At 33.2% G+C, this 17,349-nt stretch overlaps 1 protein-coding gene across 8 annotated transcripts in view; it reads left to right on the plus strand.

Moving 5' to 3' along the window:
* Oxr1 (oxidation resistance 1) overlaps positions 1 to 17,349 on the plus strand; it is a 344,354-nt gene that overhangs the window by 322,539 nt on the left and 4,466 nt on the right. For 5 of the 8 annotated variants that reach the window (XM_004672717.2, XM_045142698.1, XM_045142696.1 and 2 more), the window contains 5 exons: positions 9,887 to 9,967; positions 11,727 to 11,852; positions 12,682 to 12,834; positions 14,401 to 14,496; positions 15,574 to 15,647. In XM_004672717.2, the coding sequence (XP_004672774.2) occupies positions 9,887 to 9,967; positions 11,727 to 11,852; positions 12,682 to 12,834; positions 14,401 to 14,496; positions 15,574 to 15,647 (530 nt within the window). The remainder of the gene's footprint in view (positions 1 to 9,886; positions 9,968 to 11,726; positions 11,853 to 12,681; positions 12,835 to 14,400; positions 14,497 to 15,573; positions 15,648 to 17,349) is intronic. The other 3 variants (XM_004672718.2, XM_045142697.1, XM_004672720.2) reach the window with 1 other exon arrangement.

Consider the following 17,349-nt stretch of genomic DNA (forward strand, 5'->3'; position numbering starts at 1 on the left):
TTAATTTTTAAAAAAATAATTTAAATTACTTTTTCATTAAAAATATGTATGCCTTATTTGTCATAAAATGTATTTTTCTATGGCAATTCAGTATTATCCATTTCCTTATGAATGCTGATTTTATTTTATTTTATTTTATTTTTTTTATTGTACAGATTTTAGTGAATGTGTAGTGTTACATATCTACAAATTACAGTGTCACATAGCTTATTTTCACTGTACTAAAAATTCTCAGGTCTATACTTGCTCTTTCTTTATTCCTTTCCCTAACTCCTGCACCTACTGATCTTACTGTTCCTATCATGTATTTTTCAGAATCATGCAGCTGGAATGCTTCATTTTCATATTGGATTCCTAGCAATATGCACTTAAGATCCTCTGTGTCTTCTTTGCACTTTAGCTCATTTCTTTTTCTCACTGGATAATGTTCTTCCCTACTAAGGCATATCCTTGTGCTTCTGTGTTTTGGCACTTACCAGAAAAACTGTTATAAACTGTCACATGCAGATTCATAAGTGTTCAGCTCATTTTGGTAAATACCAAGTAGCCCAATGGGTGGACCATATGGTAAGGCTATGTTTATTTTTATAAGAAATTGCCAAACTATATTCCAAGATAACCATACCATTTCTTATTGTTCCAGCAGTTAATGAGAATTCATGTCACTTTCTTTGAATTTTAGTGATTCTATCAAGTGTGTAATGGTATATCACTTTTAAAATTAAACTTCCCAGGTAGCAAATGATAATTGCCATTTCCATTCTTCTTTGGCAAGTGATTTCTTTAGGTCTTTTGCCCATATTTTAATTGGGTTGGTTGATTTCTTCTTGTTGCCTTTTAAGAGCTCTTGATATATTTTGGATAACAGTCCTTATACCATTGTGTATGTTGTATGTGTATGAGTTTTTCTTCTCATTTGCAGCTTGACTATCCTTTTCAGAACTATTTTTAATCGCATTCAGCTTCTTATTATTCTCCTTCATAATTATATTTTTGGAATTTCCTCTAAAATGATTCTTCAAATGCAGGATCATCTATTATCTTTCCACATACTATCTTGAGTTATGCATTTGCCATTTGGGTCTATAATCTATTTTGAGTCATTTTTTTATGTGTGGGTGGAAATCAAAAGGCTTCTGTCTTATATAGACCCTTTGTTTCTCTCTTCATTTCTTTATTTTATGTTCCAGCAACCTGGTCTTAAAAAAAAAAAAAAGACCATCCTTTCCCTACTGAATTGTCATTGCTTTGCTACTGAAATCACGTAGCTATATTTGTGTGGATCTATGTCTAGGTGTTCTGTTTTGTTTCAGGCATCTGTTTTCTTATACCGCAACAACGCTGTCTTGTGGTAGTAGCTTCATAGTAATTCTGGAAGTTGAAGAGTGTTGGTGCTCCAAGTTTGTTTTCTTCATGGTTCCCATGGTTATTCTGGATCTTTTTGTATACACTGTAAAATCATTTTTCATATAGCTGTAAAAGAATTTGGTGGAATTTTAACTGGAATTCTGTTGTCTCTATAGATGAAGTTTGGAAAAACTGTTACTTGACAATATGGAGTTTTCCTTATGATGCACATTGAATATCTTGTTCTGTTTGAATCTGAATACTGCATCAGAATATCACACTTCTTCATGTAGTTCTTCTGCATATTTTGTTAGGTGGACATCTATATATTTAACTAAGTTGGTACTAAAATAGTGTTATGAGAAAATAATTGATTTTTGTATTTTTTTAACCTTATGCACTTTAAACTATTAGTGTTTTAGCGACTATTTAGCATTTCTCTATCCACAATCCATGACGTTTTCTAACAAAGATGGACTTCATTGATTTCTTTCTTATCTGTGTATCGTGTATTTCCTCTGTGCCTTACCATATTACCAAGGGCTTCTTGTATGATGTTGAGTAGGAGTAGTGAAGGGTTACGTCCTTTCCTTGTTATCAGTCTTAGTGGAAATGTTATTTTTGATAATATCTATCACTTTTTTCTTATACATCTTCTTCATCAAATTAAGATACCTCCTATTTCTAGATTTCTGAGTGTTTTGTCATAAATAAGTGTTCGTTAGCACTTTTTGCATCTGTTGATGTTATTACTTTGCATTTCTTCAGCCCCTGGTGTAATGACTTACATAAATTGATTTTCAAATATAGGACTAGCCTTGCATACATGTAACAATTTTCACTTGGTCAATATGTCTAATTCTTTTTATACATGATTTTATTCAAAAAGCTAATATTTTGTTAAATATTTGTGCATGTATTTTCATGAGAGATGATAGTCTGTAGTTTTCCTTTCTTGTAATGTCTTTATTTGTTTTTTTATTAGGGTAATGCTGGCCTCACAGAATGAGTTAGTAAGTATTTTCTCTGCTTCTATTTTTCAAGAGATTGTGGAGAATTAGTCATTTCTTCCTTCAATATTTGGTAGTTATTTACCAGTGAATCCATCATTATTATTTGATTCAGTATACTTAAAAGATAGGCCTAATCGCAAGATCTATTTCTTCTTGTGTGACTTTTGGTAGTTTGTGTCTTTCAGGGAATTGATCTCCCACTCTTTGCTGCCTCCCTGGTTTTAATTAAATACCTTACATGATTTCATGTTTTTCTCCTATTAGCATATCAGTTACACTTTTTTAACTTTTTCTAGTGGTTCCTTAGTATATGGAACACAGACTTCTTAAAATATAATTTAAGGTATTCTATTTACTTTAACTCTTCTCATTTTATATGCTTGCTGTCCTAAGGACATATGACAAGATCTCATGCACCAAGTTTATCTCCTATCATACCCTTGTAGGAGGGTATCAACTGTTGGTTTTGAGCTTCTTTTATTCCCATTAATTTCTATGATGTGTGTAGACTTCTATAAAATTTTGTTCTTTATAAGGTTTAATGTTAATGTTGATCTCATCTTTCTGAACAGCAATAAAAAAATCTTAAAGACCATCGTCCCCTCTTCCCAATGCTTTCCTATTGAAGTCTGTACTCCTTCTATTCTTTGGTCACAAATTAGATGTTATTATTTCATTGAGTCAAGGTTTGTTTAGCTTTACATGCATTTACTATTTTGTTTTCTACTCCTTGTATCCCAGACCATTCGTTGGGTATTATTTTATGTCACCTTGGACTTTTATTTTTAGAAATTTCATCTTTGAAGATTTATTTATGTATAACATTCTTAGATTGTTTTTCTTTGAAAATACAACTGTAGATTAAAATTAGAAAAACTGCATCTGTAACAAGCATATTTAGATTTTTTTTTCTTGTCATTATCCTCAAACAATACAGTATAACAAGTTTACTCTAGCACTTATACTGCATTGGATATTTAAAGTAAATTATGGATTAGTTAAGTACGTGGGAATATGTGCATGTATTATATGCAAATAGTATACTATTTTTATGAAAAACTTGAATATTTATAGATTTAGTAATCTGCATAGGTTCTTAAACCCAGTTCCTCATGGGTACTGAGGGACACTAGCTTTATTGTTCTCATTTTTGAAAACAGTTTTGCTTGGATAAACAATTTTAGATTGACCCTTATTTTCTGCCATGGGTATTTGTGTTTTGTGATCTTTTTCTTAAGTTAATCCGAGGTAGTAGAATGGGGGAGGGAACAAGGGAAAACATGATACCAACACACGATGTATCCATACTAAGTATGTCCATAAATAAATAATATAAAAAATAAGATAGATTTTCTTAATGTCCGTGTTTCAGAGAAGACTTGCATTTGCTATTGACCTTGTGCTTCCATTTTGAGTTTCTTGAAGTCTGTCAGTAATTTATTTTCAAAAGACTTATAAGTATTATGAAATTTTACTAGGTGTCGTGTGCAGGTATTTCTCACTTAGAGAACAGAATCCTTCTAAAATTACATTCCTTAATCAGCTGTTGTATCTAAATTTTTTTCTTTTTTTTCTCAGACCCAGTTGAAACCAATTGTATGTTATTAATAAGATTACTTTCATAAGCTGTTTTATGTTTTTCATCTTCTTGTTCTTTGTAATGTATCACGGATTATTTCATTTATGCTTCTCAGTTTACTGGTGTTTCTCTGCTTTTTAATTTATCTGATTTTTTTTGAAAATTGTTACATTTATTCTATAAAAGTTCTATTTTGTTATTTTTCAGATATATATAATATATATAATTAAAACTATATGTATACATAATTAAATTTATACATAATTAAAACTATATAAGTAGTTTTAATTATATGTTCCTGCTTATTTACTTTTAGGACTTTTAAAAAACAAAATTATTCAATCTATTTATTTATAAACAGAGGAGATAGCCGAAAAAGGAGGGAATGGGTGCACCAAGGCCGGTAGCCACTGCAGATGAACTCCAGGCACATGCATCACTTTGTGCACCTGGCTTTTCGTGGATACTGAGGAATTGAACCCAGACTATTGGGCTTTGTAAGCAAGTGTCTTTAACAGCTGAGCCATTTCTCCAGCCCTACTTTTAGGATTTATATACTAACTTACACATAGTTTATATCTGATGATTTCATTATCTAAACTTGATTCAGTGTTTTAGTATACTATGTTTGGCTGTGTGTTAAGTCATTCATCATATACTCATATTTGCTTTATCTTACTGTAAGAATCTTGAGTCTAAATTGAGCATTTTATCTTTCTCAGAGTTGTTTGCAGATGACAGATGTTGCCATACACACACGTGTGTCTGTAAATATGTATGTATGTATGCATGCATATATGTATGTATGTATGTGTGTGTGTCTATATATACAAATATGTATATAATTTACTTGAGAGACTATATGTTCTTATTTAAAGTGTACTTGACTTCAAGATTCAGATGTATTATCTTTATTTTCTAAAGGCTCATTGTCAGTATCACAACACTGGTATTTTGACATCATCCTGGGTAAACCACCTTTAGCATTTGCTGCTGCTATATCTGCTTCCATTTATTTTTAATATGTTATTTATTTACTTATTTGAGAGAGGCAGACAGAGAGAATGGGCAACCCAGGGTCTTCAGCCACTACAAATGCATATGCATATGACACCTTGTGTACATGGGTACTGAGGAATCAAGCCTGGGTCCTTAGGTTTCACAGGCAAGCACCATAAACTCTAAGCCATCTTTTTAGTCCCCTATTTGTTTTTTTAGTGGGCACAAGTCCTTGCTTTGAAAACGTTTGTTGAAATCAAGCATGATATTAATAGTTTTTGAATGAATTTTATCAATAGTTAAAATCATGTTAAGTTTTTATTTAAGCAACTGTATGCTATCCTTTATATTACTTTTGCTAACTAAAACAATAAGTTTTGCAAATCCCCACCAACTCACTATATATTTACATTCATTTTTTAAAGGACAAATAAATCCAAAAGAATTGTGCGTTGTTACTTTTATTTCAGAACTATATTCTTGCTTGGTATATCATTCAGAAACATAAGAAATAAAAAGTTAAGTAAATGAGTGTTTTATCCTGATACGATATAAATAAGATTATTCCTTTCTTATAACACTTTCTATATATATCATTCTTGATAGCTATTATAACATATGCATTCCCTAGTTAAATGGTTTTGAGTGGTTTCTACTTTCTTGTAAGAATCTGAGTCATCTAAAAATATAATTAGGAAATTTTAAATGCAACTTTATTCAAGTCAGCTTGAATGGATATGGTGGCATATACCTGCATTAGGAAGGAAGGAAGAGGATTGCAAGTGGCCAGCCTGAGCTACACAGCAATATCTTGTCTCACAAAATGAGAAAGCGGGAAGGAAATGAAAAACCAAAAGTGAAAGCTGGGAAATTATGTTGGTCCTTAAATAATGGACTTATGTTTCCCTAGTGTGTCTCCACAAACAGCCAGAAAGCAGGAAAATGCTTGAGAGGTCAATGGAACAAAAGCTTAGGGAAGAGACTGTATGCCTTTCTACAGGGACAGTCCAGACAAACTTGGGACAAAAACAAGGAAACAGTCAAATTGAGTCTTTGTTTAGGCTTTTAATGGAAGTGAGTGTGAAAACTTCTGTTAAGGAAAATATGAACCTGGGACATGACAATTAGAGGCCACCAGAGGAAGCAATAACTAGCCATATCCTATTCTCTGTGGTTTAACTCTGCAGCTAAATGCTGTTATGTGTTACCCAAAACTAATGGTGGGTATTGGAGATAGAAGGTAGATAACTAAGTTTATAATATTGAATTTAACTTTTAGCATTTGCCAGCTCTGAGCCAGGAAGGTCCCAGGTAATTGTGTTTGCAGTCATTAGGTCAGAACCCCACACTGGTTCTTCTGCTCAGTTTGGAATGACTGGTGAGGCGCAGTGTGAAAGGAGCTTATGGAGAGTTTTCAGCTGGCTGAGAACCTGTTCCTCTCCTGGTTCTCTAACCCCTCTCCTGCTCTCGCCATACTTTACTCATGTTTTCTGTTTTTTTTATTTATTCTAGATTATTTTTATTCTTCTTATTAATCATTTTCTAGTTAATTTGTAACTGCCCATTTACTACTTTTATTGCTGTTAATGTCATTCCATGGAGTTGTATTTTGAAAACAATTATTTTAGACAAATGTAGAGTCAAATTTTAACATCCTGGTCTAATTTTGTGATGGGAGTCAGTTTTTTTTAAAATTATTTATTTATTTATTTGAGAGCGACAGACACAGAGAGAAAGACAGGTAGAGGGAGAGAGAGAGAATTGGGCGCGCCAGGGCTTCCAGCCTCTGCAAACGAACTCCAGACGCGTGCGCCCCCTTGTGCATCTGGCTAACGTGGGACCTGGGGAACCGAGCCTCGAACCGGGGTCCTTAGGCTTCACAGGCAAGCGCTTAACCGCTAAGCCATCTCTCCAGCCCGGGAGTCAGTTTTATATGATAGTAGAACACAGGGTTGTATGACTTTGAGTGCTGTGTTATGCCTTTTATCTTAGCTAGACTGGCCCTGACTCCATTTCTTCTCTTAACATTTTTTGGTTACCAAAAGAAGTGCAAGTGACATTTTTAGATAATAATCATTTTACTATGTTTTTCTGTTTTTTAAGAATGTAGTAAAATCCAGGTGTGGTGATGCACGCCTTTAGACCCAGCACTCAGAAGGCAGAGGTAGGAAGATCTCTGAGCTTGAGGTCAGCCTGAAACTACATAGTGAATTCCAGATCAGCCTGGGCTACAGCAAGACCCTACCTCAACAACAACAAAAATTGGCACAGTCAGCAGTGTTGATCTTGTTAGTTTGTAACGCAGTAGAGGAATGGGTTTTTGTTGTTTTTTAATTAATCAATTTCAGACAGAAACACTCTGGAAGGAGGACAATATGTGAACATGTTCTTATTTATGAGGTTACTATTGAAAGCAGCCTATATATATATATATACATATATATATATTTTTTTTTTACTCTGATTTACTACTGTTGTTTTTGTCCATTTACAATGGACATGAAAAAATTTAATCCTACCTTTACATTGTCCCCTTAATGGAAATAAAAGGCTTAGGAAAATATATTCTGCATGTGAGGGTTTTTTATCAAAAACTGGAGAGTGGCATTTGGTCCTGCAGTGTAGATAGGTCATAATACTCTTCTTCCAATGAGACTCACATTATATATGTTATATCATATATATTATATATGATACAATATAATGTAATATATATTAATCAAAACTACTCTAGTACTCAAGAAACATTAGCAGACAGTGCACATGATTCTAAGTGAAAGTCTTAAGTTCTTCACTTGTGTGCTCTTAACTGTTAGGAATGTGATAATGGAGTATAGTATAAAACTGTACTCATTTTTTGTTATAGTCATTTGCATACAAATTCTGTGTATAGATCATGATTTTCCAAAAGTACAAGAAAGTCAGCTATCATATTGTATGCATTGTTGCTTAGTAAACATTGGTATAATAACAATGGCTCAGTGGGGATCTGTCCAGTTTTTTTCCCTTGTTTTCTATTTTCGTGTCTTTCTTAATGTTTTCATAGAGTTCATCAGCCTCTGCATAGCTTTTCATAAAGGACTCCGAAATAAACTGGTAGCCAATTCATTTTAGTTAAAGAGAACCATTTAAAACTTCAGTGAGAAATCTGTGTCCTGTATGGGTTTGTTGATTTAACTGTATTTTGTTACTACAGCCTATAGACATAATCAGTTCAGATTGATCACAAGATGTGTCTTAGCTCATGAGAATCACTGTGTATTTTGTTGCATTCTCTACTTTCTGTAATTATGTCACAGTCTCATAAAGCTGTAATTGTGTACCAACCTGAGGAAACGTATTGTGTGTGTGTGTGTGTTCTGTAATACTGTTTTTCTGTAATATATAGAGTTTAAATTCAGCACCAGGCCAGAGAGTGATCTAGGCAGTTTTAAAAGATTGCCTATAGGAATTTAGAATGTGTGAAACTTAAAATTCAATCGCAAATGCCTGTTACAGGATAAGCCATAGCAAATAAAATAGAAGAAGCAAAAACTAGTAGGGAAAGTCCTTTATAAAAACTCAAGTAGACATGCTTCAAATGATACGGTTGATTAGAACAGGGCTTAAACTTTTAACTTACATGACCACTTTAAACAAAAGAAATTGTTACTCAACCCATAGTGTAGGTATATAAAATAGGTATAAGGAGGCTGGGAAAATGGCTCAGCGGTTAAAGGTGCTTGCTTGTAAAGCCTGTAGGCTCAGTTCAATTCCCCAGAAATCCATGCAACACTGAATGGGCATTCATTTGCAGCAGCAAGAAATCCTAACATCCCTGTATCCACATAAATGCAAATAAACACAAAAAAACTTTAATAGATATACAAACTAATAGGTATAAATTTACAGGTAATAAATATTAAAGATATTTATTATAAAACTAATTATAAGTTTACCATTTATCAAAGACAGAAGAAATTTGCATCATAATGAAGTGGACATGCTTATTTGTTTTTAATATAAATAATATCAGACCAGAAAACTTTGTACAGTAAAACACTGCAGTTCATAACATGCAGCAGTGTCAAGTCTGAGCAGAAGTGTTTCAGATAGCATGTGTTGGTGTGCATGGCACACGGATGGCATGTGCCTTGCAAACTGCACATGTCAGTGCAGAACCAGGGCTATAGTGAAATCTCATGTGTAGGATGGGGGAGTACTGCCAGACATACTGTGTATTGTTTGCATATTTAACTTTGAGTTAATTTCCCATCATTGGTTGTACTTTCAAACATGTAACGTTGCCAAACACTTGGCAGACTTAACCTGTAGATTAGACATGCTTTTAATTTTTTTTTGCATTTTATGGCACATTCATGTTATTGCCTTAAACAAAGTTTATTATTTTTATTATTTTTCTTTCCCCCTTTTTTCCTCTAATAAATTTCTGTATGTCCCTTATGCCTAGAAGAAATTTTTCCATCATGGCCATTAGTATACAGTGTTTGAGCTCAGCTGAATTGAGGAAATAGTTAACTACCACTTTCTTTGTCAATTGCAAAGCCCTTTATATTTTAGATGTTAACTATGATGTCAACAAAACATATTACATATATATATATATATGTATACATACATATATGTATATATATATGTATATATATATATAATCTTCCCTTTTACAAACTAATATTTAAATTAGATTCAGTCTATATTAAATAGTCCATAAAATAAAACCAGTGATTTCAAGAAGTTGAGAATGGTGGCAAAATTCATTCCTGTGTTTTACTCTAGCTTATAGAAAAGCCTCTTGGATTTTCAGCATGGACTGGGAAAAGAAATCTTGGTTGCTATTTTCTTTGCCAGTTTAAGTTTCTCCTTTTTCCTTTTCTTTCTGTTCTTTCTTTTTATTGGATATTTTTCTCAACTGTCAGTGGAATTATTGTCTTCCTGTCTCCACATTCAGGTAGTGTCAGTGGCTGAGTACCACCGCAGGATCGATGCTCTAAATACTGAAGAACTGCGCACCCTCTGCAGACGTCTCCAGGTGCCCTTCAGTAGTTTAAACCCCTCTGGAGAGTGAATGCCCCATTTTTAGTGCCATTTCTCAAGGCAAATCTCCTAACAGAAGGATTTGTTTTGATGGAAGCACTAAAATAATCCATCAGAAATTCCCTTTTGTATTGAAGAGTACAGTTTTGCCTTGGAGAGCTGTAGGATTATCTTTCTGTCTTCCTTTCACTTGAAAAATATTCAGAATAAATTTTAATCACTTCAGAACTATGAGTCTCATTGAGCGATGAGTTTTCATTTAATTTTGACATTGGGGAATACTTGGTTTTGTGACCTCATCTTTACTGAATTGAATCTAAAAGACATAGAACTATGGAAAAAATATAAGAACTCAATGTATGATAAGATTTAAATAGATATTTCTTCTTTAAGACTTTCAGTTGTAGAAACTACACATGAAATATCTTAATGGGACAAATTGTTTTTGTTCTTGAGGAATTCCTGCTTGGTTTTATAAAGACTTTAAAATTAGTACATGGTAGGCATCAGAGCTGGATAAATTATTTAAAATTTTGTGGGATAATCTTTGACTTAAAAAATACAAGAAAGTGATAAAATTGAAAACTCATTTTCAATTTTGTGTATTATTGTTTGTGTTTTTTCCTTTTTATAGAGACATGCTTTCTTCACTTTGCTAGACTGTTTTCCTTCAATGCTTCCAGTGCTGCCTTGGATTTTGTTTTGTTCTATTTTGACCTTTTACATCATTGAAATAGGAGTAAAATATGATGATGTGGAAGGGTTAACATTTAGCTTCTTATCAATAACAATACAGTTCTAGAACATGTATTGGTTGAAAATATATACTGTCCATATGTGGTAAGGGATATGTCACACAGACACACATACAAAAAAGAAAAAAACAAAAACTGACCAAGATTTCATCTGGGTGAATCAGCTTCTGAGCTTTACTGCATTTTAGTTATCTGCTCTGGTAGAGATCTATGTATTTTTCAACTTAAAAGTTTCATATCTTAACATTTCCAAGTCATTATGTTCATATATAAAAATTAATATAAAGTATACAATAACAAGTAGACTATATAGCAATTTTTACTTCAATTTTTTTTTGATTTTAAGAATTTTAAGAATACCAGCAAGATAGTTTTCATCAAACAAACACATACAGTTGCTCTAATTTTAAAATAAAAACACTATACGCAAATCAACTTTAAAATTTCTTATTTGATTCAGATAAAAATTCATTTTTTAACAAACATAAAAAGTGAAGAAATTTTTATAAAATGGTAACTTCCAATGTAGGAAATAATCTATACTCCAGTGAAAAGAAAGTCCAAAATTTTACTCTTCTATTCTTTACCTTAAAATTTTTAGACCTGGGAAATTTTCTAAACTATTTTTGACTTTTTGTACCTACTATAAAAGAAATCATACATATTTTAAAGAGCACTCAATTAAAAAGCAAGCTGTGTCATTTGCTCACTTTTATACTTCAGGGCTTAGGCATGCATGCCACAGTCTCCTATTACACATAAGTATTGAAGGTTCTTCCTCAGGTAGTGGATAAGAAACCTATTTACTTTCTGTTCTAAACTTTTTTGTATTGGATATACGATTCATATTAAACAGATCTTCTTTGTCTTATAAAATTCCAAGTCCAAATTTTAGTCATGTGTACTACAGTATAATATTTTGTTATACTCAAAAAGGTGAAACTTTGGAAAGGATATCACAATATTATATTAATATACTGCTGCTATTTACTTTTTTAGATCACAACAAAGGAAGACATAAATTCAAAACAGGTTGTTCCAGCAAAAGCAGAGCTGGAGTCTGAATCTTTTCGACCCAACCTCAGCGATCCCAGTGAACTCTTACTGCCGGATCAAATTGAAAAGGTATGATGAGTCCACACACTTCCTTTCTGAATATGCCATGAGAGCAGCACAATCTCTTTTCTGTTGTCCTGCAGCAGTTTAATAGCTATCGTCCTTTTCTCATGATAAAGGATAAATGAGCAAAAAATATATAGCAAGTAGTGTAGGAAATGCTAAAATAACAATTTAGGTGAGACACTGTGCTTGGTAGCTAATACTTGTTTTTTTTTTTTTTTTTTTTTTTGATTTCTTAGTTTTTGAAACAGGCTCTTACTGTGTAGACCAAACTGACCTCAAACTCCCCGCTACCTTAGCCTGAGCACTGTGATAGTAGGAATGCTGTCTCCTATCTCCTAGTGTTTAGTTTATTGTGTTCTAGTTACTTGCTTATTATCTCATGAAGTTTTTGTAACTGGCATAGAATGGATGCTGTATTGTGTACATGTTTTTGGTAAGTACAGACATTTTTCACAGAGGGATTAAATAACTTGTTCCATATCACACAGCTATAAAATGTTCCTAATAATCTGGCTCAAGTCCATTAGAGAGGTATCTGAATAACATCCTAGCAGTTGCTCCAATATCGTTGTTAATTTGATACAGACCGACAAGCAAAAAATAGCACGTACTTGTTTCTGTTTCATTTGTGTCTGGTTTGACATGATTCTTTCTCTTCCTTGACAGATCATACTGCATGTTGAGAAATGTTTTAAGTACCTCAGAAGAGAGAATGACAATTTGTGTTTTCTTTTTAGCCTACATTTTACATGTATGAATAAGTTCCAGCTGTTACTGGGTTTTACATATTGGCAGTAGGTTATCAAGTAATGCTAATATTTGTTTCTTTAAGCTTACCAAGCATCTTCCACCAAGAACAATTGGCTATCCATGGACTCTTGTCTATGGTACTGGGAAGCATGGCACCAGTTTGAAGACCCTTTACCGAACAATGACAGGTTTAGACACCCCAGTGCTGATGGTGATTAAAGATAGTGATGGACAGGTATGGGAAATTGTGTAGATGATTCATCCTTTAAGAGATAACATTAAGAGTTAAACATTAAGCTTTTAACACAGTTCTTTTATAAAACTTACTTTGTTAGTGGTATGTAAGTGGTAATTATTGGGTGTTTCTTAAATACAGGGTAACACTGGATATGGTTAAAGATAAATGAACATGTATAATTAAGAGTTTCTATGTTGAAAGAGGTTATAATGTGGTAGGGAAGAACATTTAATTATATCCATATCTCTAAAAGCAAGCATAGTATGTGAGGAACAGCATGAGCCCAGAAGCAGTGAAAAGAGTTAGTAAGAGAAGGCTAGAAATTGACAGCTCCTTAAAGAATGGGTAGTTTTGATTGAATGCCATGTGAGGATAATAAGAGCAAACCATCAGTGGGCAGGAGAAACCTGCCCAGAATTGGATAGTGATGATGGGATGGAGGAGCAAAATCAGTAAAAATCAAACACATTCCACTACACTCGTTCCTATAATTGTTATATGCTGGGTATTGTACACATTATCTGGTTAATTTCCAAAAGCCTTTAGTTATCCCTATTTTAGAATGGAGTTAACTTTCACAGGTTTCTATTCCCAAGGAAAGATACTATACCAATAAAAATAAGCAAACCACTGCTATGTGTCAGAACATAGATAAGTGGTACCATCATAGCACTAAACTAAAAATCATACAGTAAATATTAACTTCCTCATAAGTCCACATGTAAAAAGTTTCTAAGTGGATAAAGTAAAGCTGTGGTGGTATTGGGTAGTGGGTTCTTCAGGGAGGTGGGTAATGAGGAGAAATACAAGAAGAGTTTCCAGAGTAGTCCCGGGCCTGCCTTGGTCTGGGTCTGTGTTGCATGCAACTTAATGGTAATATTTCATTTCAACTCTACCTTTTTAGTTCTGTGCATTTCTACGAGTTCTTAAAGTATTATTATTAAGAGTGTATGTTAGAGATCATCTGTTCAAGTGCTATGATGTTCTTTATGATGTGTACACTTAGTCTTGGAATGTTGAAATGACTTTTACTTTTTTGTTAGGTCATTAATTGAATTCTTATTCCATGCAAACCCATGGAGTTAAAGGGCCAGACATTTCAGTCTCAAGCCTATCCTTAGAGACTTTTCTGTATAATAGTGAAGTAAAAGAACATTCTATAATATTTTAGTAGTAAAATGCTTACCTGTAAATACTGAAGGACTTTGGCTTTTTAAGCACCATGATCATGAATCAACATATTATCTTTATTGTACACAGATGGTGAATGCAGTTCCTCCTGAAATGTGTTCACATCTTTAAAAAACAATTATCTGTTTAATTTCAATAATATCTTGTCAGATTTCAAAACTACAATTTTTTTGACACTCATTGGAAAGCTTTGATATAGCTTATATGTGACCAGATTGTGAATTTAACAGTAAGTTATAATTGTTAAATACAAGTAGGTGAGACTAGTACTCGTTGAAGTTTTTGGTATTTTATCTTAACCTATAAGATGAAGGGTAATGCTTAATGAACAAGCTAGCAGTTGTGTTTTAAACATGCCTTTTTTATCCTTAGGTTTTCGGTGCTTTAGCATCTGAACCATTTAAAGTAAGCGATGGCTTTTATGGTACTGGAGAAACCTTTGTTTTTACGTTCTGTCCAGAATTTGAGGTAAGAATAACTATTTCAGCATTCTACTTATATAAAGATGTGACATCATGCATGCACTTTGAGTCATACACACTTGGGTTTAACTCCCATCTGTGTTGCTACAGATTTTTTTAAGGTTCAACTGTACTCAGTCTAAGCCTTTTTATGTTCTAGATTACTACCTAACAACTCTAACAATGCAATTAATGAGTAATATATAATTGAAGATATTCATGTTAGAACATTTCATTGAAAACTGTTAGGAATACTTCTGAAAAACTTAAAATTAAGATGCTAGGAGCTATTATGTTAGGTTTTAGTAATACAACTATGAAGTATTAAAAATAAATTTTTAGATACTATTTTTATTGCTATGGTAGCATATGGGACTAAAGCAACTTCAGGGAGAAGGGATTTATTCTGACTCACAGTTTGAGGATATAGCTAGGAAGGGAATGGCAGCAGGAGATGAAACAGCAGGTCATCTAAAAGCAGAGAGAAATGAATGCTGACACTCATCCCTAGCTACACTGGCATCAGCCACATGAGAGACGGTCTTCCTGCCTCACTTAACCTAATCTGGAATACTTAATCACACAGGCATACCTAGGATATGTTTTCATGGTTACTCAAAACCCCATAAAGTTGGCAAGCAAGATTAACACATAAATATGTAAAAATAGTAATGTCTAGTTTGCCCTCAGGTTTGAAGTATTCACTTTCTTTATAGGAATTTAAACTGGATATCTTAAATGCACATGCTAAATATTATTAACATACATGAACTAGAAATACATACTAAAAAAAACCCCTTGATCCTAGATCAATTTGTACCCATTCATGTTCAATATTAGAAAGAAAAGTTAAACAAGAGGAGAGATGAGTGAAAATTTAACATTTGAGAAATAAGCGATGTGTTTATTTTCAAATTTAATCATAAAACACTGAAACCCCAATCACGAGCCCTTTCTGTGCTAAGCTTACATTGTCATCCCTATTACCATCTGTTTAAACTTCATTAATGCTCTTTAGTTTGGGTAACTGTTTAGTGACTCTTTTCATCTACATATGTAATGCTTTTTTTCACCATTTTTATAGGTCTTTAAGTGGACAGGAGACAATATGTTTTTTATCAAAGGAGACATGGATTCATTAGCTTTTGGTGGTGGAGGGTAAGTTTCATGAACATTTCACAGAGATACTTTAAGCAACTTTTAAAATATGTTTAGATTATTTGTAAAGTCCATGTCTTTGGGGAGTGTTGACATAAGAATTCCAACCTTATAATTTAGCAAGTAAAGTTTATTTACAAGACAGTACTTAAGTCTACTACATGAAATTAGTGTCAGGTACTTGTGTCTTCATTTTAATATGCTATGAGCTAGGTGATTCTTTATAAAATCATCTGTTGAGTGCACTGGCTTTTGATATTTGAAAAGGAACTATCCTAATAACTTTAAACATCTCAAAGTTTCCAATAAACATGATGACAGTATGTTGTGTTTCATTGTTTAGCACAGACCGAATAGTTTTGTGATTTACTCTGAGAACATTTGGCTCAATATTTGAGACAGTAATGAAAATTTATTTTCCTGAGAAAAATTTTAATGACACCATGTTTAGAGGGTTTTTTTTGTTTTGTTTTGATTTAATCCTATGAAGCCTTCTGTTTGATTGTTTTGGCATGACAAACACTGAAGAATTTTGTTTTCGTATTCTAATAGCCCAGTTTTATTACGTGTTCGTGATGTGTGGAGGGAGCCTACTTCTGCTACCTCATGGCCAGTGCCTCTTATGCAGTGTTTACATCACCTTTGTTAGGAATTTATTCCCTTTAGTATCAGATACGTGCTATACTAACTAAGTCCCAGATTTGTAAAAGTGCTACATTATTTATTATATTATTATATATTATATTAGTTCATTTAGGCCCCAAAATCTTGCTAGCCATGAAGAATTATTTATCATCCTAGGTTATGCTATCATTTCTTTTTCTTTTGTATAAATTTGTGTTTAGAAGACATGATTATACTGAATACTGGTTAAATACTAACCATGCTTATTGAAATCTTATCACTTATTTTTACTTGTTATACTGAGCCTATGATATTTACATAGTCCAGTTATACCTTTGTTTGTATGGGGAGAGTATCTTTCAGCCCTTTCCTACATGTGTAGGATTCTGTTAGCTCTCTCAGAACTCACTCTCGGGTGTTGGAATTTCAGTCTATGTTAGATGCTTTTGAAAATAATGTGCACACGGTTACATTTGATAACTAGACTTACGGTAACATGATTTTATCAAAATACACTAGCCATGACTCTGTTGCTAAGACAAGTTTTCCATCTTTCAAGAGTGCATGTTTGGAAAACAGAAACTTTAAGGCCTGATATTTCAGATTCTATACAGAAACCCCTGTGTTTAGTGCATCTTCTGTTTTTAAAAAATATCTGGCTGGGCATGGTGTGGTGTGTCTGCCTTTGGCAAAAGCTTCATCAGTCCATAGTAGAAGAGTAGGAAGGCAAATGGCTGTATGCACAAGAGATTATGTGACATGAAAGAAAACCAGATTGATTCTAATAACTATCTGGCAAGTGGTCATGCAAGAACTGCATTAACCCCTGCCTAGTTTTGTGCTGCTAGTCACTTAATAAACCTTATACTCTGCCCTCAGGCCTTAAACTCCAAACTCCTTTCAGCATAGCCACACTGACAACCAAGCTGTCAAAGAATAAACCTCTGGGGAGGGGGTGGTACACTCAGTTTAAACTATCACTTAGAACACTCAAAAATCAAGATCATGATATGGCAGACTTATGGTAGGCTTTGGCAGCAGATGTTAACTTCAGCATATGCTGTATGTGAAACTTTGA

This window comes from Jaculus jaculus, chromosome 2, assembly GCF_020740685.1.
Source record: "Jaculus jaculus isolate mJacJac1 chromosome 2, mJacJac1.mat.Y.cur, whole genome shotgun sequence".
NCBI lineage: Eukaryota > Metazoa > Chordata > Mammalia > Rodentia > Dipodidae > Jaculus > Jaculus jaculus.